Source organism: Lactuca serriola, chromosome 9 (genome assembly GCF_051521515.1).
Source record: "Lactuca serriola cultivar US96UC23 chromosome 9, Lser_US96UC23_V15, whole genome shotgun sequence".
Classification (NCBI taxonomy): Eukaryota; Viridiplantae; Streptophyta; class Magnoliopsida; order Asterales; family Asteraceae; genus Lactuca; species Lactuca serriola.
This window is the reverse complement of record NC_136416.1, coordinates 6570411-6594126: the sequence shown is the minus strand read 5'-3', so window position 1 is coordinate 6594126 and position 23716 is coordinate 6570411. Positions and strand designations below refer to the sequence as shown.

Below are 23716 nucleotides of genomic sequence, written 5' to 3'. Positions count from 1 at the left end.
TATACTTTAGTCTAAAAACAATATAAACTCTAAAATATAATTTAAAACTTTTCGATTACTTCATATTTTATTTATTTATTTATTGCAAAATGATACTATATTTCAAAATCTAAGTATATGGATTATATTAAACATCATTGAATACGTTAACTATTTTTCATTTATCTATATTAGTTTAGAAATTACACACATAAATCTTTATTCAGAATTTGCTTTTATATATATATATATATATATATATATATATATATATATATATATATATATCCCTATTTTAATAAAAAATATGTTTAATCTCATATTAACAAGTGTAATGCAATTAGAACCCCTCATTAATGTTATATATCATTTATCATGCCACTTGTCAACCTATTAATTATTCATTTCAAATTTCAAATTTTAAATTTTCCACTCTAATTTTATTAAATTAATAATTGATTCTTCATTTTAAATTTCAAAATTTAAAATTTATCCCTTTAATTATATTAAATTAATAACATTAGATTAAAAAATAAAATAAAATTGATATAAATTATAAAATGATATAACTCCACGTATTTATTTAAATCAACGATTATAATTTTATATAACTAAAAAAATATCTCTTAAGTAATAATTTATTTAAAATAATTCATTAATAATTTTGATTTTTAAATACGAAAGCTTAATTAATTTTATAACCGTGGTGATCACGGGTTATAAACTAGTATATATATATATATATATATATATATATATATATATATATATATATATATATATATATATATATATAAAGAGAAAAACAAAGCAAAGCGTTAAAGTTAAATAATAGGAACTTACACAACAAATACCTAATAAATATTAGATGATAATTAAATAACTAACCACCCATGTTTTAAACACTTTATTTAACTATTCATTCTCTAAAAGTATAAATAAAAATTAATCATTTATATTTATTTCAACAACCAAACTAATAAATATTCAAAGAAAGTCTAACATAATATATAACATAATATTTTTAATTTATTTATTCAATTAGATACCATAAATATCAATTATTTATTATAAGTTAAAAAAACTCAGTTAATGTATAGTATTTTAATGATAAATAACCTTATATGAAAGTTAACGAATTGTAATATTAAGATGGAGCTTCAATATAATTAATTAAATGGTTTAAGATAAATAGTTATAATGACCGGTGTTTATGGTTGCAATTGCAATGATTAAAGATTTAGTTTTTCTTTTATTTAAATAGTAGTTAAATAATATTAAATAATTTTATTCATAGACACCATTTAGATTGTGTAAGTTTAAGATAAATATTTATTTTTGAATTATAATACTTTTTTTTAACGGCAAACTAACTAATATACTCTTAAATAACCATTTATGTCTTCACGGAGACTTGAACTCCAGACCTCTCATATGAGATGGTCACTCCATACCGCTAGGCCATTAATTTAATTTTATAAATTGCATTAAATATTTATAATTAATATAAATTTTCAACTTTGAACATTCTAAATTTCTAATAAATGGGAAATTTGTAATAACAACATTATACTGTAAAAGTATTATTATTTCATATTTAATGAAAATTAGTTTATTTCTAACAAAATATATATATATATATATATATATATATATATATATATATATATATATATATATATATATATTGAATTCAAATTTCAACCTCAATAATTAAATTTAATTGTCTTTTAAATCATACAACAACCTACGAACCAAACGCTCATGCGTTATTTTGAATATCATATAATCTTTTGATATTTTAACTAGTAATTTTATTCTTACGCGAGGCGCATGCATTCACCTAATATTACTATAATTTCGTAATTTTTTCAAATACATCGAATTGATAAACAACACTAAAATATAACATCTTAATAAAATTAAGTTAAAGTATATTTTTCTATTATAAACAAAGAAAATTAAAGGTACATTGGTATATTTTGTTAGCTTACTATTTGATTGAATTGCATACAGTTACACTTTATTTATATCACAAAATTTATTGATTAAATTTCTGCAGCAACATGTAACTTCAAACCATTGTTATCAAACAAATATCACAATGTTATTTCTAGTATAAAAGATATATAAAAAGAAAAAGACGATAGATATGTGACATTGTCAAATCAAAAAACAAAATCATTTTGAGTTTTATGTAGACAAATGCAACATGCATAGTCGTATTTTAATTAAGATAAAAAAAAAACAAACACAAGTCTTACTAAACAATAATAAAACAAAACCAGCTATCAAAATATGCATTTAATTTTAAATCAAAGATAGTGATTTTATTTTGAGATTAGATTAAAAATGTGATCAGCTATATTTTGGGCATCCATGGCAGCTCCATATAGGCCTCGTCTTGCAAGCCCAACACAATAAAGGCCATTCTCTCCTTTCCAATGGTTTGGAAATATTAGTTTTGGTAGTCCATCTTTCTTTAAAAGACAATCATATCCCTGCATTTTTCAAAATCAAAAGAACTTATTTATTAATTTGTTGTAGTGTCTTATTTTTAGTTTTCCGATTAGAAGTTTATAGTTTAAAAATTTTATTCAATTATAGCAATATTACCAAAAATATAGCAATTTTCACTACTATATTTAAACAACTTAAAATACAAAGTCATAATTGTGTAGAGTTTTCTAAACCAAATCCCTTATCATGAAAAAAAATTGTAATTTGTAATAAAAAAATATATGAAAATATGACGCCTACGACAAAAAAAATAAAAAAATAAAATAGAATTACATGATGTTTCTTACATTTAACCACTAAATATATGACTTTTAACTAAAGTCGTTATAAGTTTATAACTGTACTAAATATATGACTTTTAATTAAAGTTTAGTCAAACTAGTTGATAAAATATCAGCAGCAATAAAGACATGATTAAGATGATTCACATTTTCTTTGTATTTTTGTCACCATTTGATGATTTATGTTAGTTTATTGAAACAAAGATAAATAAACCTAACAAAATTGTTATGTTGTGAACTTATATGATAAAGCTATAAATATGAAAGTGACGGGTGACTAGTAACTAGTGAGTGGTCTTTTGTTGGGATATGCGACTGGAGTGGAAGACCATTTACCTGAAGCCATAAATGGGTTGATCTTTTAAACCCAGTAGCAAACAAAATTACATCAAATTGATGGCATTTCCCGTTCTCAAAAACAACCTCATTTCCTCCACCTGTTATGCTTTTTAAAGCAGGCAATACCTGTTTGTTTACATCATCTAATTAGAACTGAATCACTATCAATCATGTTGTTAACAACCACATACATAAGTATATACTAATAGTAACTTGTTAATTATGAAAATTAAGAAACCATACATATACATACCTGTATCTCACGGGACTTTATCTTTTTGAAGGTGCCAACATTGATGACAGGGTATTTACCATCTCTTACTTTGAGAAAAAAAGGACCTTCTTTCGGCCTTTGGATCCCGTATTTTGTTAGATCTCCATACGTTAACTTACTCAGCAATACCAACAACGAATCCACCAAATATAGCGGTACGAACTTCAGTAACATCAATCCAAGATTTACCGACCATCTTGACACGATATGAATCTACACCACCAACATATACGTACAATATAAAAACCATTGTTGTATATAATCTACTCTAATAAATGAAGGTTTTTTTTGCCAAATGTTACACTGTCATTCAATTTGCCAAATGTCACTTTGTAGTTATTTTGAATTAATTTCTTTTCCACATATCATTTTATTGGTTTTTCTATTTTGATAAATTTCACATAATAATAATTTAATGTTAAAATTACAATAAATGTAGTAATAAATGAATATCAACTTTATTAGTGGACTTATTTTCTTATTTTAAAATTTCTAAAATTAAAGTTCATTAGTTTCTTTTCTTTATTTATTTAAATTATTTGTTTAAATTTAAAAGAGAAAAAACATTTTCATTATAATAATACATTATTTTTCTTAATTTCTTATAAATTCATAGTTTTCAAATATTTTGACATTTGTATATAACTTTCTTTTTTAATTAACCCATATAATACATAGTTCTCACAACTAGTAATAATATAAATTGATGCAACAAATACAAGTTGCTAGAGGAATATTGTACTTTTATGCTTATAATCTCGTAAATCCTTTTAATAAAAGTTGGATAATTAACCGTAATAATATAATTATTGTGATATCGTATACAAATTCAATTGGACAACAAACTCCTAAAAAGTCAACTTGAGCTAAGTATATTCTAATCACCATTATTATCTACTTGTTATTTAATCGGATTTGACTATTACTAAACAAAAAAGTCAACGTTCTGTATTTGCAACGAAAAACTAAAACTCTGCAAAATTATGTTCAAACTAAAACACGCTTTTTCCCTCACAAAATCAGTAAATATAAATAAAAGCTTATAATTAATTACCGGACTTCGGACAACAATGGAGGTTTTTGCACCATGGTTAGCTAGATCAAGTGCAATTTCCATGCCGGAATTTCCAGCTCCGACGACCAAAACCTTCTTTTTTTCGTATACATCGCCGGATTTATATTCCGTTGAATGAATAACTTCACCTTTAAACTCACTCAAACCTTCCACCTCCGGTATAAAAACATCGCTGGTTTCTCCGGTAGCCACAACCAAAAACCTCCCCTCATAACGTCGTAGCTCCTCCTCCGCATTCTGACCACCAATTCTCTTCGCCTCCACATTCCATCTCTTTCTATCTTCGTCGTACTTCGCAAACTGCACGAGGTTCCCGAAGATAGGCTTAATATTGAAATGAGATGCGTAATCGTCCAAGTATTTCAAGAAATCGGCTCTAGAGACATAAGTCGGAAAAGTTTCAGGAAAAGGGAAGTGAGGAAGCTGACAGAACTTTTTGGCTAAATGGAGGTGAAGCCGATGGTATGACTTCTTGTTGAATAATGAAGCAATACAGTCTTCCCTTTCAAGGATTCTGTATGGAATTGAGAGTTGGTACAGGCAAGCGGCAGTGGCGAGGCCGGATGGACCAGCACCGACGATGATCACCACCGTTTCTTCAACCCGGCTATTCATTTTCCTGCCGGCGATCGATGGGGATCTTGACTTTCTAACAAAGCCCCTCTCTCTCTCTGCCTCTCTCTCTCTCTCTATATATATATATATATATATATATATATATATATATATATATATATATATATATAAAAGTTTGATCCTGTGAGAACTAAAAAATAAGTGAGAACCATGGGGACAAACCTTACCGCATGATCGAAAACATTTTAATTTTATCTATAGTCAATATCTCGCGAGATTATATGACATTTTTGAAAATATGTGCAAGATTTTGGTATTTTCTGTAAATGTTAATTGTTTGCAGGTTAAATAGGTAGAAGAAAAAACTTCTCCTTCTCAAACAAATGAAAAAAAAATAAATAAATAAAAATGTTGAAACTATATAGCCGTTATTTTTTCTTTGAAATTTTTAAATAAAAATATATAAAAGTAAACGAAAGTAAATAATAAAATCCACTTAAATGACGTTTTATGTAGGTTCGTCGCAAGTGATTAAATATTCGAGTCTATATTAATTACCACGGACATGGGTCGTATATAAACGCACAACGACCAAGTATTAAGTTCGACGTTTATGTCCTTGACGGAATGGATGGTGGAAATTATACTCGCAGTCATCACCAGAACCGATATATATATATATATATATATATATATATATATATATATATATATATATATATATATATATATAGTCTTAAGTGTAAATCAAATAAATGCTCATTAAAACACAATTAAGTATTGTTTTTAAGAAAAAAGTAAAAATGATATTAATGTATATATATATATATATATATATATATATATATATATATATATATATATATATATATATATATATATAGTCTTAAGTGTAAATCAAATAAATGCTCATTAAAACACAATTAAGTATTGTTTTTAAGAAAAAAGTAAAAATGATATTAATGTGTAATACAGTTTTTTAATGGACTGATTGTGTCGCCCAGGATTTCAAAAGTTATAACGCATGTTCTTTAAAACATAATTAAGTAAAAGAAAAAGGGAAAATGATATTAACAAGGGTAATGCAGTCTTTTAGTGGACCAGGGGAACAAAACTGTGATCTATTCAAACTACAGGGAATGACATATCAATTTTTTAAAAGTTGGACGAAACCTACGTTTCTAACAAAACCACGGGGACCGTTAATGTAACTTAATTTACACTTAAATTATAAAAGCGTGAATACTGAAGATGGCTTTTGAAACCAAGTTATTGACAGTCAGACACATTACGTCATTACGAGGCTACGATTACACGTTAAGCAACACAATTTTCTTACGCATCTAAATCTAAATAAATAAATAAAAATCTAATATTCAAATTATACTTGAAATAAAACAAAATTAAATAAATCAATATTTTATTATTACATTTCAATCATATATTAAATTAGAGTATATATCATTTATTTAGTATGTACCATTAATTCTCAATTGTTTGGTGTACTCCTATGACTAGATAATGTAAATGACTTTTATAAATTATTATTTAAATGAGTATAAATTATTATTTTAGTTATTTTAAAAAAGTAATTAATGCATATTAAATGCTGAAGATTTAATTAATACTCATTATATTTTCAACATTTTAATATGCATTAATTACTTTTTTAAAATAATTAAAATGATTAGTCTAGAATCAATCCTACATGCACACAATAGATAGTTAGAACAAAACAACCTTCGTCCAAGCCGACACAACATCCTTCAAAAAGGTAGTTCAAATGCTAACCGGATCATCTGAAACAGTCAAACAATCCACAACCACCACCAGGCCAGACTTAGCTGCGAGAAACCCTATCCCTGCCATGAAAACGGGTCCGGACAAAAAACCATCAAAGCTGTACGAGCGGCGGAGCAGTCTGAAGAACTTCAAAATCAATCCGTTGGCTCCTGGATTCACAAACGACAAAGGGTTCTCCGGATCCTCACGGAATCCCAACGCGCCGGAGATTATGTCCCCAAGTCTTCTCGATTTTCCGTCGTTGGTGCTTAGTCCAGTCACACCTCTTCTTTCCGATCCATTTAATAGGTCTCCGACGAATGATTGTTCCCCAAATTTGGACGTTGAGGCTGAAGAAAATGCGATTGCAGAGAAAGGATTTTACTTACATCCGTCGCCGGCGACTACTCCAAGGAGGGAGGGTTATATGTTTCGATCGAGAGAGAGAGAGAGAGAAAGAGAGAGAGAGATATATATATATATATATATATATATATATATATATTAAATTTAATTTAAAAAAATAAAAGAAAAGAAGACATCAAAAATGGTCCCTGTGGTGGTGAAATGACGAAAATACCCTTCAGTTAACGGACAAACTTAACGGAGTCAACAAAAAGGACCAAACATCAAATTTTTTGAAAACACAGGGAGCATCTATGAGGTTTTTAAACCACGGGAACTAAACTTCAGAATCTGGAAAAACACAAGGACCATTTATGATGTTTTTTCATTTTTGAATCAATTTATTTTTGGATCATAAAATTTTAAATCAAATTATTTTGTATTATAATATTTTTGGATCATGTTATTTTTGAATCATATGATATTGATAATAGGTAAGTAATGAGATACATCGCCGCTGAACTTTGTCAGGAACCGGAAGAAAAGGGTGCAGTCTAAGTTTTTTAAGATTAAGACAAGCCCCTCGTCATTAAATGTAGCATATCGTATAATGAAAAGTTAAGGAATGAAGCAGGAGTCGATAATTGATTAATGATGTGTCATCTAAGACGAAAATGAAGGTAGGAATGATGTGTCGGAGGAAGCATGAACGCAACCAAATGTTAATCTTCCTGAATTACATGAGTAGAGGGAATGGATAAGCTAACATGAGGAAGAATGTGGGTGGAAGGTTATGATTAAGTTAGATTATTTATATAATAAATATTAATATAAACAAAAAACACACAATAAAATAGAATAAAGGTATAATAGTAATTTTAAATCAAAATTGTAATTAAATAAACCACATGATCCATTTACCCAAGAAACTAAAACAATAAGTATTATCCTTATTAAAAAAAAGTGTTACGGACGAAACATGTAACTTTTTATAAAGTATAGGGATAGTTTGTATAATTTTATAAAATTATAAATATATAAACAACAGACATTGTTCGTTAAGATAAATAAAAAAGAAAATGATGATATTATAATCATCGTTTCGTATGTGAACCATGTGATTCACGAGTATTTGACATTTTAATGAAAAGGAATATTTAGGGTTCGATTATATAATAGTTTTTATGTTATATTGGACTTAATAAATACGCTCCCTTTTTTTAAGAAAAGAAAATTTTGGTTGGATAAATACGTTATAATGAAAATACTCCTGTTAAAATACTTTAAAAGAGTTGTGTAATGAAAACCTCAAAGGAAACTGGATACATGAATCACCAATGAAGTAAAAAGATGAAGAATCTAATTATATTTTTCTAGGGTTGTTGTTACTATAGAATAAACTTACGTGCAATGGTTTAAATGATCCATATTGATTATTTTTTTTGTATTTTAAGGGCATGTGCTTTTGTTTTACCGATTGAAAAAGTCTTTTTACCCATTTTAGTAGGTTTTTCTGCCTAGTTATTTGCCAAGTAAGCAGGTGAGTGACCCCGTTGAGTCAATATTGAATTGACTCGATGACACACATGCATAGATTAATTTTCGCCTTTAATTTCCACCAACATCCCACCAACCCTTACAGTCGATTGAATCGGTAGATTAGGTCTGCGTATTAAATGAGGACACACCCATGTGGGGTTTGATGTAAAACAACCCTAAAACTTGTTTACCATTTTCAGCCAAACACTCATCAACAAGAACCCTTAAAAAGCAATAATGTCGGCTCTACCACCTTCACCCGACTCTTTAAATTCTGTGAAGACATCAAGTACCTTGTGCTTCATTCAATCTTCTGTGAATGTGATCAGAAGATTGCAGATGGTTGAAAGACCAGCTCAGACAAGACTATGTTGTGTGCAGGATCGACTACATCAATCTCCAGCACAAGCTGGATGACCATGATCAAAAGTTTAAAGTTGTTTGTGTTGCGATGAGTGGCATGATGGTGGGGATGCTAGTGTTGCTAATGGTTGTGCTCACTTTCATTGTTAAGCTTCGGCGATGGGTGGATTTGAAGAAATGGTGGTTACAAAGCATATTAGTATGTAGATTTTTTAAAAAAAAATTTATTATGTTTTTTTGGCGATATATGGAAAAGACCTGTCCATATGACAAACATTTTGTAAGTGAAATCCAATGATGAATGAAAGACTTGTCTTCATGACATGCATTTTCTAAGTTACATGTTATTTGTTCATTGCGTATGATCCTATTTTCAAATTTTTATCTAGAAAAAATTTCGTTGAAAGTGCATTAGAAGTGGAAAGAAGGAAAAAGTGAGGATGTTAGTGAACCAACGTGCCTTGCACAGTGGGGGTAATTTTGTCTATTCCACGTACTAGCAATCAGTTAAAAGTTTCTTTTATACCTACTTGTTTCATTCTTGCACATTGTTTTCTCCTTCAAATACTCTCCACTGTGAAGCTACATAATTAAGAACATGGAATGTGGATGTGGAAGTATAGCTATAATACGGACATCATGTACTAGCAATAATCCAGGAAGGCCCTTTTATGCATGTCCCAAAAAGTTAATTTACCTTTTGTTTATTTGGATGTTAACCCTAGTTTCTTAACATGTACTAATTCAAGAAAATAATTGGAATCAGGATGCTTATTCAAGTGTTATAGCTTGGGTTGATGAAATGTAGTGCAACAATGAAGGTGTGATCATAATTGGGTTGTTTAGGTCAAACAAAAAGGTTCAATATGAGGTCTTTAAGTTGAAGGTGTACCTAATATGTAGTTGGGGTTTTTTTGTATGTTTAATTATGTACAAGTTGTAATGGTCATTTGGGTTAAATTATGAACAACTTGTAATGTACTTTGTTTTGGTTTGTATGCTTAACATGAATGATTGTTGTATTAATTTGGTTATTGTATTACATTGAACTTAATGTCTTAATCGTTCTAGTGGCCACTGATGTTACCCTATATCTTATACAAGGACCACAAGCAAATTACTAGACCACATGTGTTAACTGATGTTACAAGGACCACATGTTCCCTTGTAACCTAGCCAAATTAACACTGATTCCTGGAACTATTGACCCCATATTCCCTTGGGTAACATGCACCATGCACGATCAAGAAAACAATTACATATCTTTCTTAAACAAACTAAGTTTCTCAAACAACATAAGTAGTATAAATCAGTCATAAACAAATAAACAAGTACATATGTTTCTCAAAGAACAAATTTTAGGACAAATCCAAAAAAATCAACCTAGTACAACCCAATTCCAAACACAACAACTAAGTACAACCAAGTACAAACATAACAAGTTCAAGGAAAACATATCTTACTCATTATGGTCCAATGGGTTTGCACTAGTATCTTGATATGTGCATATCTACATATATATTTTACATCATATCTTAATATTATTAGCTATATTTATGCTTATTACAGAACCAAATGTATTTATTATGTTTAATATCTGTTATGAAGCGTAAAAGACATTCCAGGAAGCCATATGGAAGCTGGAAGCAGGAATGAAGAGCTTAGGCAAACAAAAGACACAAGAAGGATGTTGCTGGATAGTTTGACCCCTCGTTAGTGTTTTTCTCATATCTCATGACTCGTAACTCCAATTGACATGATTCAAAATGATCTGAAAAATAGACATAATTTCGGATGAATTTTATGTTTTGATAGAATGCTGATTCTTGATAACCACGACGTGGTGAATGGAATCTTCGCGATTCTTGACGGTGGCTTGGAGAATACGGGATAAACACGAGGACCACGACATGGTGCCATTACCACGTCGTGGTGGCCATATTTTAGGCAAGTATATATATATATATATATATATATATATATATATATATATATATATATATCCAAACATTATGACGAATTGGGGGACTTGGAGGTGACTTTCTGGAGAAGTATTACGAAAAAAACCTCTAGAAAACCCTTAGAAGATGAGGAAACAGTTCGAGCTCAAGAGTTGAAGAGATCTAGAAGAAAACATCATCAATTCATTCGGTTTGATCATGTCACTTTTCCATGAGCTTTTTTGTTTGATTTTAAATATGAGTAGGTAAACTTCTTTACTTTCGTTTAGTTAGATGAAACCCTAATAACTATGGTTTAGTTTATTAGTTTATGGTTTTATAAAAGTTGGTTTGGAGCTTGTGTTTGATTAACTTACCTAGCATGTTAAAGTGTTTCTCTTTGTTGCTTTAATTCAAGTTAAGTGTAGCTTAGCGACCCTTAAATTACATGAACTTGTTTAGCTAGTGATTTACTGACCATTAAATTGCTAGAGCTAGGATTGACCACATCTTAGTTAAATGATAAAAGTAACAATTTATTTGTGTTAGAGAACATAATTGTGACCATAATTGTGTTTAACAAATCTTACATAGCCAAATTATAATTAATAACTAATTTGTGTTTGCTTGTGTAAGACCTTACAAAGTAGTACATGAATTGGTGAAAATATTAGTAGATTTGACCAAATTTCTAATTACATATAAATTGGTAACCAACTTTATTAATCTATAAATAAGAGCTAACCATAGGAAAAATGTGGATTCGAAACTAAACGAAAGTGTTTTTAATATATTGATTACAAGTGTTTTGTTGAGTGTTTAAGTTTGTCCGAACTTGCAAAATTAAATAAAAACCATTTTAATTATTGTTTGATTTTAGATTAATTTAGAGTAATTATTTTAGTTAATTAAATTCGTTCCCTGTGTTTGACTGCAACTTACTTTACTACACTACAATCCGACTAGGTACACTGCCGAGGTGCATTTTAGCTAGTTAAGTTCATTAGGTTGTAAATTTAAAACTAGATAGGTATACTTTTGCACACATCAAGTTTTTGATATCGTTGCCAGGGAACGACTATTTTAGTTGTTAATTTAATTGCTTTAGGTTAATCGGTCCTTTTTGGGGGGTAAAAACCGCAAAAAAAGTTATTTTTCTTCATTTATTTTTTCTGTCTCATCTGTAACCACGTCGTGGTCATCATCACCACGTCGTGGTCACATTGCAGTTAATTTCTAGTTCGTTTTTAGCTTTTGTTCCTTTTAAGCATGTTTTTCTAGTTTTGTTTTAGCAAGGCAGCAATATGGCGGACATTTCTTACATGACAATGGATACGTACAAGAAGAGAATTCGAGAGGACACCAGTCCAAGCTTTGTGCAACCCGCGATTCCAGCCACGGCCACATTCTAGCTTAAAGGACATATTCTTTCCGCCCTTAAAGACGTTCCATTTTCTGGGAACGATCATGAGGATGGATACAAACACCTTGGTGAAGTCAATGACATTGCCGATTATTTCAACATTCTAAATGCTCCACGTACGACGGTGTTATTGAGAATGCTTCCAGTAATTTTCAAAGGAGCTTCTAAAGATTGGTTGATGACACTCACACCTGGCGCTATCACTACATGGGCACAAATGTGCGAGCAATTCTTTGAGCAATTTTGCACACCATCAAAAATTTCCAAACTCAAGAAGGCGATAGCCAATTTTTGAGCAATAACCGGGTGAATCACTTTACGAAGCATGGGAGCGTTACAAGGAATTACTTCGAAATTTACCCCAAAATGATCTAAATGTGTAACAAGAAGTATCAATCTTTTATGATGGGGTAAATGTGATGATAAGGCAACTCCTTGATTCTCAAGGACCGTTGACGAAGAAAAATCCTACTAAAATCAAGGAGCTAATAGAAGAGTTGTTAGGTGCAATTTGTGCACCTTTTTGCACACCTTTTAGTCCCATTTCATGCATATATTTAGCATAATTGTCCTTCATTTGTCTTGAATTTAATCACATTTTATGTTAGTCTCTAGAACAACCTTATTTTCACATTTTCATGTCTTTTTCAGGTAAACCGGAGGTTGGAACGCGCTTTGAGAAGTGTCGGGAAGCATTGGTGAAGATTTCGGGATGATCGGGCGAAGAACGAAAAAGTTGGAAAAATCAAGTTTTGGAATTGGAGTCAGAGAGGTACACGGGGCGTGTTGAATTTACACTGAAAAGTGGGCACGGGGCGTGTTTGACCAAACCGGGAGCTATTGACCATGCTGAACACGGGGCGTGTCAGTTTAGTGCAAATCAACACGGGGCGTGTTGCTGAACACGACCTGTGTCAGTTTAGTGCAAATCAACACGGGGCGTGTTGCTGAACACGACCCATGTCAGTTTAGCCTATTTTAACACGGGCCGTGTTCGACCCAAAAACCAACTTTTGGCAGTTTTTCCTATCTTTCATATTACGGGTTAAGAGCCATTTTTTAGAGACACACAACATATCAGAGCACATTTGGAGGAGGATTTTCAATGGTTTTTTCAAGGGTTTGATTAGCAATCATTTGGAAACATTATTTCTAGTATTTGTAAGTTGTAATTGCACTTTAATTCCATCTTTTATTCTTGTGATCTTGTTCTAGCCATGTGTGGCTAGAACCCTAGTTTCTCCAATTTCATGTTTTGACTTCTTGGTAGTGACTTCAATCATATGACATGATGTTTGTTCTTAATTTCTATCTAATGAATTTGATTTTGCTTCAATCGAATGTTTGATTCTAATCGTGATTCTTATTGGCCATTTGAATTAAGGTTAGGTCATTCAAGTTATCTCTTTTACAAAATCCGTAATTGTTTTGTGAAATTGAACAAGTAACAAGCATTAAATTGATCTCTATTGAATGAATTTAGTGTAAATCTTATTCATACACTTTTACACTCCCAAGCTTATGAGGAGTATTGGGTGTTGTTGGGAACTTTCACATAAAACTTCATGCAATCTTATAATATAATTCTAAGAGCTTGTTTAGATTAGGTTAATAAGGTTATGGTTAATCAAAGAGCTTGTTTTTGTTAATTAATGTGGTGAATGGGAAGTGTTAGAGCTTATTAGCACTTTCAAGTACCAACTTAGATAGAATTGAACGAATATTGTGTCATCTTTGAGTCACATTGCAAAATTGTCATACACGGAGTTGGAGTCCTTACAAAATCTGAACTTAATTCATTAGTTTAGTTGTCTACTCGTGTTTTTAATTTGTTTTTTTAGTCATTGCATTCTAAACCCCCCTTATTACTGTTGGTGACCATAGTACTTTGCGCAAAGAGGTATAGACTAATTATCCCGTGTCTTTGTGGATCGACTCTGCTTGCCTTGTACTACCTTTTAGTGCAATATAGTGGGATTATTTTGGAGTATATCGTACCCCTTTATTTGTTGGGTTTGACACGCCTAACAAATTGGCGCCGTTTCCAGGGACATGGTGTTACTAATTGGTTATGCCTAGATTTTTGTGAGCAGGTACATCTCTATAAAAAAAACAGAAAAAAAAATGTCGCTCAGAAATGAATACTCCTTACATAGAAGACCAACTTTCTGAGCTAGCTCAGTTAGTTATGATGATTGGAAATGACCAAAGTACGCAGCCCATATCTATTCCTTGCGATTTTTGCACTCAAAATGGACATCATTCCGATATGTGTCCATATCTACAAGGAGAATGGGAAGAAGTGCAAGAAATGGGAATCTACTACTGGCCAACCAATGGAGTTATGATCAACCTCAACATGATCAATGGTGGGAAAACAACCAAGCTTGGGGAAACAACCAATGCCAAAACCCATACCAAGCTTGGGGAAATGACCAATACCAACTAACTCCACAGTTCCAACAACTATATTCTCCACCTCCCCAACAACCTGAAACGTCGAGCATGTCCTTGGAAGACATTGTCAAAAACATTGTCACTACTACCCAAATCTTCCAAGAAACGACCAAAGCTAGCCTCAAAAGCTTAGAGCAACAAATTTCACAACTTACTCAATCTGTGAGTATATTGGAAACTCGGGGAAAACTACCATCGCAGGTGGAGGAAGACCCAATGCATATCGTTTCTTCCATCACCTTGAACGATGGGAAAAATGTTGATGACCCAAGATTGCAATCGAAAGATGGGGAAGAGGAGGAAGAAGTAGAAGTGGAGAAGGTTGTCAAGGAAGAAGTAGAAATTAAGAATGTTGATATGGAAGTTGTAGAGGAGGTGTTGGAGGTTGACAAAAAAGAGGCTGAGCCACCCACTACCAATGAGAAACTCCTTTCACTGGTAGACCAACCACAAGAGCCGAAAACAATAAATTTGCTTGACCCTTCAAATGATATGTACCCCGAGAAGGTCGACACCCAACCGGTCATCAAATCGACCACCTTATCAAAGAAGGAAGATTTGACCACCTTACTAGACAAGTACAAGAAAGGTATCGACTGGACGATTAGTGTCATTAAGGGTCTAAGTCCAACATGGTTCCCACGCAAAAAGAAAGTCAAGTACAAGATAAGTGTTCCATTGATGGAGATGGCGAAAAGTTTAGTCAGTTGGAGAGCCCCACATACTTAGATTTATGCATATTCAGGGGTCATGTCGAGCTAACGACTTTAAAAAAGGGCAGCTAACCGGGAGGCAACCCGGGGGTATTTTTGTCTTTTATTTTAAAACTTTCTAGTCTTTGGTAAATTTCAAAATTTTAATGTCCCAAATGGTTTTAAACTTGTTTTTGCCTGGAAAATGACTCTCGGGCTCTAAAAATATTTCACGGATAGCTTGGGGAGGTTGAAGAGGAGGTTCTCACCACCAATTGCAAGGCTCCAAGAACGATTCGGTAAATTCTTTCCGTATCTTTAATCGTTCATATGTTGCTTTAAAATTCAATATGTGTGCACTTGTGACTATTTTAGACTCTTACCCAACCCGACTACCATCCCGCACCACCTTCCGGTGATTAGGTTGTTCCACCCTCTCCGAGCATCGGGGACGATGCTTATCTTTAAGCTTGGGGAGGGGTAGAGTTATACATTAGGTTTATCCATGCATTTCATGTTCATATTCATGCATTAAAAAAAACTCAAAAAGATTTTAGCCTTCTTATTATCTTTTTCTTGCATTCTGCATTTTAAAATCTACAAAACCCAAAAATATTTTCTAGTTTTTGCATCCCATTTTCATTCATTGTTTCCAATAAAAAATATATGAGATGAATACAATCTTTACATACAATAGCTCCATGAAGTGGGAAAATAAGAATTCAAATGAAAAAAAAATATGAGGCGACCGGATAGTTACCGGAAGTAGAATCAGCTGTCATAACTAGGGGGCCCAAACACCGTAATTCGAGACCCCAACCTTAGATAATAAAAAATAGCATACTGAAACGTTTTTGTGGGCGGTAATAACAAATTTAGGATGATTTGCTTTTGAATGTTTAAAAAGAATCCTTATCAACAACTTTGAACCCACAGAACACGGACCTATTTGTTGACACGCATTACCCTTGCGGTAATAGAGAGCTTAAGTATCAGATCCACACAGTCAAGAAGGAAGAAAGGGTACAACTGTCATATTCAGTACCCAAATCAGAATTTCAAGTACTCAAATGAAGAAATTTTCAGAAATTCAAAAGATTGAAGAACTCAAGCTCAAAACGAAGATACAAATCCAAGTTCAATAAAAAAATCAAAAGCCATCTCAAAGTCAAATCTGGCGAATGAAGAACTGTGTGATATGATACTTGTGGCTCTCGAAAAAGTGAAAGCATAGGAGCTGGGCCCCTTCGGGTGGGCTCACTGTTTCAACAAAAGTTGATTCGCCGTGACGGGTTCTTAACGATGCGTCGATTCCGATTCTTGCCTATCTAGTCTTAAGGACATGAGATCCTAAACTGTGTTATTTTCGCTCGCAAAAGCTAATTAAGGTATGAAGTTTAAATAAAATTATGGTTGGATTATTGGATTACACCGTTTCGTGGTCTTCCTCACTTTGGGAGTCTGTGATATGTGGAAGGTAGCAGGATGGTCGCCTAGGTATTAATGATTAGAGCCCCATTGATGTAAATTCTGATCGTATATGTCCATATTTATAAAAATAAATAAAAAACATTACTTGTGTTCTTAAATTTTTTCTTTGGTTCATCTTTGTTCCTTAAGTATCTTTTGTACATATGTTTCTTTTTCATGGTCTTCATTGCATGCTTTCATTCTTAGCTTTTAGGATCTTTATATCCCTATTTGTTCTATATTTCTTTTTGCCATCTAGAAATCGTCCTGTTTGTCCGGTTCTTGTTCTTTCTTGAGGACAAGAAAGGTCTAAGCTTGGGGAGATCTGTTAGGTGCAATTTGTGCACCTTTTTACACACCTTTTAGTCCCATTTCATGCCTATATTTAGCATAATTGTCCTTCATTTGTCTTGAATTTAATCACATTTTATGTTAGTCTCTAGAACAACCTTATTTTCACATTTTCATGTCTTTTTCAGGTAAACCGGAGGTTGAAACGCGCTTTGAGAAGTGTCGGGAAGCATTGGTGAAGATTTCAAGATGATCGGGCGAAGAACGAAAAAGTTAGAAAAATCAAGTTTTGGAATTGGAGTCAGAGAGGTACACGGGGCGTGTTGAATTTACACTGAAAAGTAGGCACGGGGCGTGTTTGACCAAACCGGGAGCTGTTGACCATGTTGAACACGGGGCGTGTCAGTTTAGTGCAAATCAACACGGGGCGTGTTGCTGAACACGACCCGTGTCAGTTTAGCCTATTTTAACACGGGCCGTGTTCGACCCAAAAACCAACTTTTGGCAGTTTTTCCTATCTTTCATATTACGGGTTAAGAGCCATTTTTTAGAGACACACAACATATCAGAGCACATTTGGAGGAGGATTTTCAATGGTTTTTTCAAGGGTTTGATTAGCAATCATTTGGAAACATTATTTCTAGTATTTGTAAGTTGTAATTACACTTTAATTCCATCTTTTATTCTTGTGATCTTGTTCTAGCCATGTGTGGCTAGAACCCTAGTTTCTCCAATTTCATGTTTTGACTTCTTGGTAGTGACTTCAATCATATGACATGATGTTTGTTCTTAATTTCTATCTAATGAATTTGATTTTGCTTCAATCGAATGTTTGATTCTAATTGTGATTCTTATTGGCCATTTGAATTAGGGTTAGGTCATTCAAGTTATCTCTTTTACAAAATCCGTAATTGTTTTGTGAAATTGAACAAGTAACAAGCATTAAATTGATCTCTATTGAATGAATTTAGTGTAAATCTTATTCCTACACTTTTACACTCCCGAGCTTATGAGGAGTATTGGGTGTTGTTGGGAACATTCACATAAAGCTTCATGCAATCTTATAATCTAATTCTAAGAGTTTGTTTAGATTAGGTTAATAAGGTTATGATTAATCAAAGAGCTTGTTTTGGTTAATTAATGTGGTGAATGGGAAGTGTTAGAGCTTATTAGCACTTTCAAGTACAAACTTAGATAGAATTGAACGAATATTGTGTCATCTTTGAGTCACATTGCAAAATTGTCATACATGGAGTTGGAGTCCTTACAAAATCTGAACTTAATTCATTAGTTTAGTTGTCTACTCGTGTTTTTAATATGTTTTTTTAGTCATTGCATTCTAAACCCCCCTTATTACTGTTGGTGACCATAGTACTTTGCGCAAAGAGGTATAGACTAATTATCCCGTGTCTCTGTGGATCGACCCTGCTTGCCTTGTACTACCTTTTAGTGCAATATAGTGGGATTATTTTGGAGTATATCGTACCCATTTATTTGTTGGGTTTGACACGCCTAACAAGAGTTTTCTAAGCATTCGCGTGAGTATCACAACCCTCGACATGATGGAGCTAAAGGAATTGAGAGTGGAACTTCTGAAGATATGGAGACTATTTTGGCTATGCTAAATAATATGGGCCGAAGAATGACAAAGATAGACCAATCCATACATGCTATTCGTGTGGGTTGTGAAAGATGCAATGGTCCACATTTAGGGCATGTTCGGCAAAACTAGCCGGTAGCAGGTAGCTTGTAGCTTGTAGCGTTTTGTTAAACGCTACATGAAGTAGCATTTGGATTTCAAGCGTTTTGATTAAACTAAACGCTTGAAGCTTGTAGTGCCAAACGAAGCTTTTTATTTTAAACGGAGCGTTTTGTAAAATGCTAGAAGCTAGAAGCTAGAAGCTCTCAAACGCTCCGTGTCGAACACGCCCTTAACCAAAGATTGCCATTTGGACGATAGCGGGAACAAGAAAGCTCGAGTATGCTAATCGAGTGGAGACAAATACGATGAAGATTAGCGGAAGCCAAAGAAAGAATGGTTGCCATACGATGAATACAAAAAGCAAAAAGAAGAAAAATATAGGCAAACCGGCCGAGGCTGTTACCAAAAAGGGCAACCACAACCTGAAAGGAAAGTTGACCTTGGTCAATTAACTACTTTGGTTAATGAAAGACTATCTCCACAAATTCCCGATAAAAAGCCACAACCACATTTCATGGCCATGGACACTAAAGATGACACAATTTTTGAGTTCTTAGAAGCCTTGGAAGAAGAGACAAAGCAACCTGAATCACAATCAAAGCTGTCGAAAGTCGAAGAAAAAATTAAGGTTGAATCACCGACATCACGACGTGGAGATTTAATCTCCACAACGTGTCTCCAAGACGTGGTGTCGAGCTGAATCGAAAAATTATACATGTGTTCAAGTTTTTCAACCTCCTTTACCATTTCCTTCTCGAGCCAGAGTTCACCCATTGGAGCAAGAACATATAAAGTTTATGAAACAAGTTAAGGGTGTTCCTATCAATGCTCCTTTTATTGAGTCTTTAGCACAAGTACCTGAATATGCGAAGTTTCTTCAAGATTTAATTGACACTCGTCAATAACTAGAGAAGACCTCCAAGGTGGTTCTTAGTGAGCAAAGCTCTAAGGTTATTATGGAAGGGTTACCAAGGAAGATGGGAGATCCTGGACGCCTTACACTTCCATGTGAATTTGGAAATAATATGAAGACTTGTGCTTTAGCCGATTCTGGAGCAAGCATAAATTTAATGCCTTATTCGTTCTATCAGAAGCCGACTCTTCTATATTTGAAGGCTAATAGAATGACGATTCACATGGCTAATCGTTTAGTTACTCATCCTCGAGATATAGTTGAGCACATATTGGTAAAAATTGGGAAATTTGTTTTTCCGATAGACTTTGTCGTATTGGATATGAAAGAAGATAAAAATGTCCCAATAATCATTGGACGGCCTTTACTTAATACTACATGAGCTTTGGTGGATATATGCGAGTCTAAACTTACATTGCAAGTTGGAGATAAAGAAATGACCTTTGGAGTGGCGAATGGATTCAAGAATAATCATGCTCAAGAGGAAGTGTTCAACATTGAAGAAGAAAATGAGCTTGAGGAATTGGTGAAATTAATGGAAGAGGAGATTCAAGCCATTAAAGAAGTTAAGCGTACACAGCCTAGAGCATCGATTTTAATGGTTTTCAAAGCCTTTGCTTACAAAATCCAAGTTCTTTAGTTAGAAAGGAAAGTTACGAAGATTTTGTGTCAAGTGGTGAGGAAGAAGATACCCAAGTCTTGGAACTACCAATCGTTGTCAATGGGAAGGTTGCTACTGAGGAACTAAAAAGTAAAGAAAAAGAAGAGAAGAAACATGAGCTTATTGTGAAAAATAAGGGAGTGAAAAGAAAGCTTGAGGAGGGTGATGCGAAGTTTAAAAAGAGAATTCTAAAAAGGCTTATCTTAGGAGAATGCAAGCTTACAAGAAAAGTTGGAGGGAACAGAAGGTGCTATTGGTGATTGAAACTACAAACGATTCAACATGAGGTAGCATGGAGTCTGACTCATGACTCCAACAAAAAGAAGCGTTTATCGGGAGGCAACCCGATGTTTTTAGAGTTTGGATTTTCTTCTTATTTGATTTCGTTTTAGTTTTATTTTTCGTGTTAGTTTTATTTTACCATGACCGAATTATGATGTTTTTCTCTAGTTCTTGATCTTATTTTGTAGTGTTGAATGAAAGTGAAGCGGTGAAGGAGCTGAATTTGAAGAAGCTGTGCAATTTTTGAAGATCACAACTGAAGAAAAAGTTTTTGAATAAGTGTGGGGTTCCCACATAATGAAGAGAAAATCCTTTTGAAGCATATTTACTAAAAAGAATAGTGGGAATGGTCTTACACATTACAAAGAGTCTATGCCCACATGCTTCAATCTTAGAAGATTCTCTGAGAAAACACCACGACATGGACATCATCAACATGTCGTGGAAAAAAATTTAGCCGTGACTGAATCTTACTACACCACGATGTGGCATCCTTAAAGCACGTCGTAGCGACATTATTTTGCTTGACCTTGATGACTATTCGCTCGACACGACGTTGTGTTGCTTTCCCACGTCGTGGCAGCGGTTTAACACATTTTTCAAGAATGGTTCTTTGATTTCACTCGGTCTGGAACATTTGCATTCACAAGAATAAGGTCCATAAGTACTATTTCCAACAATTATATGAGAAGTCTACGCTTTCCACACAAGTCTTAGAGTTCGATCTTGCCACTACTACCCAAGGGGAGTCTGTTCCAATTCTTCCATTTTAATTTGTTTAGTATGCAATGGGGACATTGCATCATTTAGGTGTAGGGTAGGGGCTCGAAAAAGTAAATTGCTAGAAAATTTTAAGTAAGTTGCTAGTGTTGCGTGGGATGATCCAATGAGAGATCGAATGTTTAATTGAGCCAACATATGTTATAGTATATTTGTGGCTTCTCATTCCTAGTGAAAAGCCAAGTGATATGAAAGGTAATCTGGTAGTTTATACTTCATAATATGTTTTGCAGCCTGTACCTGAAATCTATCCAGGAGAGTTTATATAGTCATTACACTTAGACTAATATCTCTAACCAATAAAGGTTGAAGTTAAGCTCCCTTGCTTAAGCATGTAGAATTTGAGCGAAAAAAGTGAGAAATTAAAAGAGAGAGAGAGAGAGAGAGATTACATAAAAGTTGAAGAATTTTGGAGCTATCAATTATGAAGATCAAAAAATCAAAATTCTGAAGAATCAAAAAGTTGAAGATACCAAAAATCGACAAAAAAGTGGTGAACTTGAAGAAATCAAAGATCAATTATTCAAAGAAGTTGTAACGCCCCATTCCTGGTACGCAATTAAATTCTGAAAGTATTTATTTTGAGCTACTCGACGAGTTGGTAGCCCTAACTCGTCGAGTAGATGCTAGTGAGGACACGGGGTTTAAAGGGTCTACTCGGCGAGTCCAAGCAAGGACTCGACGAGTAGGTCTGCCAGGAGGAAACCCTATTTTCGGGGTTTTGCACCCTATTTAAGCCACTTAATCCCCCTTTGGGCCTCCATTACCAGCCTACCTGTCCTCCAGAAACCCTAATCCGTTGAGAGCTTCACCTTTGAGAGATTATTGAGAATTTGAGTGTGTTTTTGTGTTATGGAAGAGACTTGGAAGAGTTTGGAGCTATCAAGCTTGTGGTAGAAGATCAAGATCCAGGATTACATTCATCTTTGCCAACCTTCTAAGGTAAAAAGCTCTTAGCATGATAACCCATAGCTTAGATCTCCCTTAGTGTTGATTTATGGGTCTTTTTGACCCTTTTGAGCAGGATAAGTTGCTTTTCATGGGTTGTATGCTAAGCAATCCCTCTTTCTTATGATATTTAGTCTCTAGAGTCATAAATGGGGTCTTGAACCTGTTTTTTTCCAAGCCATGATCATGTTCATAGAAGTAGGTTGCTATAACTTGAGTTTGGGTTCATTTGAGGTGTATAAAGCAATCAAGTATCCAAATTTATAGAAATAGACCGTGGAAACGATCTTGATCTGTATTTTGGAACCGTAGAAGGGAGAAACCAGTGGTATAGTTTAGATCTGCAAGTGACTTAACGAGTTCATAAGGGAACTTGGTGAGTTCGATGAAGAAACCTCGATGATGTTCATAGGACTCGACGAGTTGATTAAGGAACTCGGCGATTTGGATGATCTTGTCCCTTTTCTAATTATGTCGGGGCTCGGCGAGTCTGAGGAGGACTCGATGAGTCAGTTCAACCAATTGCGATGGCAAGAAGCTTGGGAACTCGACGAGTCATGGGGTGACTCGGCGAGCCGAGTCGCGATTCCTAGGTTTTGAGTTCTAGGACTCAGCGAGTCACAAGGCTGACTCGGCGAGTTTGGTTAACTTGGAAAGTTGACCTTGACCTGGATGTTGACTTTGACCAGGGGTAAAATGGTCATTTTACCCTAAGAACAGTTATCAGTTTTTGACTAAGTGTCATTATTGAATTTATAGTCGGAGAGTTGCCGGAGCAGCAGACAAGGATTCGTCACCCAGATTTTCAACAGTCAGTCATACGAGATGAGTTTCCTTTCATCAGGGACGGGTCGAAGGCACCAAGGTCGGCTCGTCTATATGATATGTTAGTAGTTGAGTGTGGACAGGGCCCGAATCTCATAGCAGTCTAGGGTGGGCGGGGCCCGATTCTGTTAGTATTACTTGATCATAGATAGGCGAATTACTTGGTAGATATACTTGTTGTCTGTGTGATACTTGTATGCATGTTAGTAGTGGATTGTGGGAGGGGCCCGAATCTCCTAGACAGCGGTGTGTGGGCGGG

General features: G+C 33.7%; 3 protein-coding genes and 1 non-coding gene across 4 annotated transcripts; 2 read left to right on the top strand and 2 right to left on the bottom strand.

Annotated features, from left to right (window-relative positions):
- Window positions 1-2109: 2109 nt before the first annotated feature.
- LOC145075141 (putative indole-3-pyruvate monooxygenase YUCCA10) lies at window positions 2110-5152 on the bottom strand. Its single transcript, XM_079021440.1, has 4 exons — window positions 4448-5152; window positions 3373-3606; window positions 3117-3245; window positions 2110-2480 (listed from the first exon to the last, which is right to left on the bottom strand). Exons 1-4 carry the CDS (start codon window positions 5081-5083, stop codon window positions 2310-2312), a joined length of 1170 nt encoding a protein of 389 aa, XP_078877566.1. The 5' UTR covers window positions 5084-5152; the 3' UTR covers window positions 2110-2309.
- Window positions 5153-5544: 392 nt separating this feature from the next.
- Window positions 5545-10967, top strand: LOC145075299 (VQ motif-containing protein 4-like). The gene is made up of 5 exons (XM_079021591.1): window positions 5545-5571; window positions 6774-7248; window positions 9040-9253; window positions 10682-10738; window positions 10889-10967. Exons 1-5 carry the CDS (start codon window positions 5545-5547, stop codon window positions 10965-10967), a joined length of 852 nt encoding a protein of 283 aa, XP_078877717.1.
- A 1734-nt stretch (window positions 10968-12701) lies between these two features.
- LOC145077563 (small nucleolar RNA R71) lies at window positions 12702-12809 on the bottom strand. Its single transcript, XR_013693305.1, has one exon. It is a non-coding gene; the product is annotated as a small nucleolar RNA R71 (small nucleolar RNA).
- A 7195-nt stretch (window positions 12810-20004) lies between these two features.
- On the top strand, window positions 20005-20343 carry LOC145075298 (uncharacterized). The gene has a single exon (XM_079021590.1). It carries the CDS (start codon window positions 20005-20007, stop codon window positions 20341-20343), a length of 339 nt encoding a protein of 112 aa, XP_078877716.1.
- Window positions 20344-23716: the final 3373 nt, after the last annotated feature.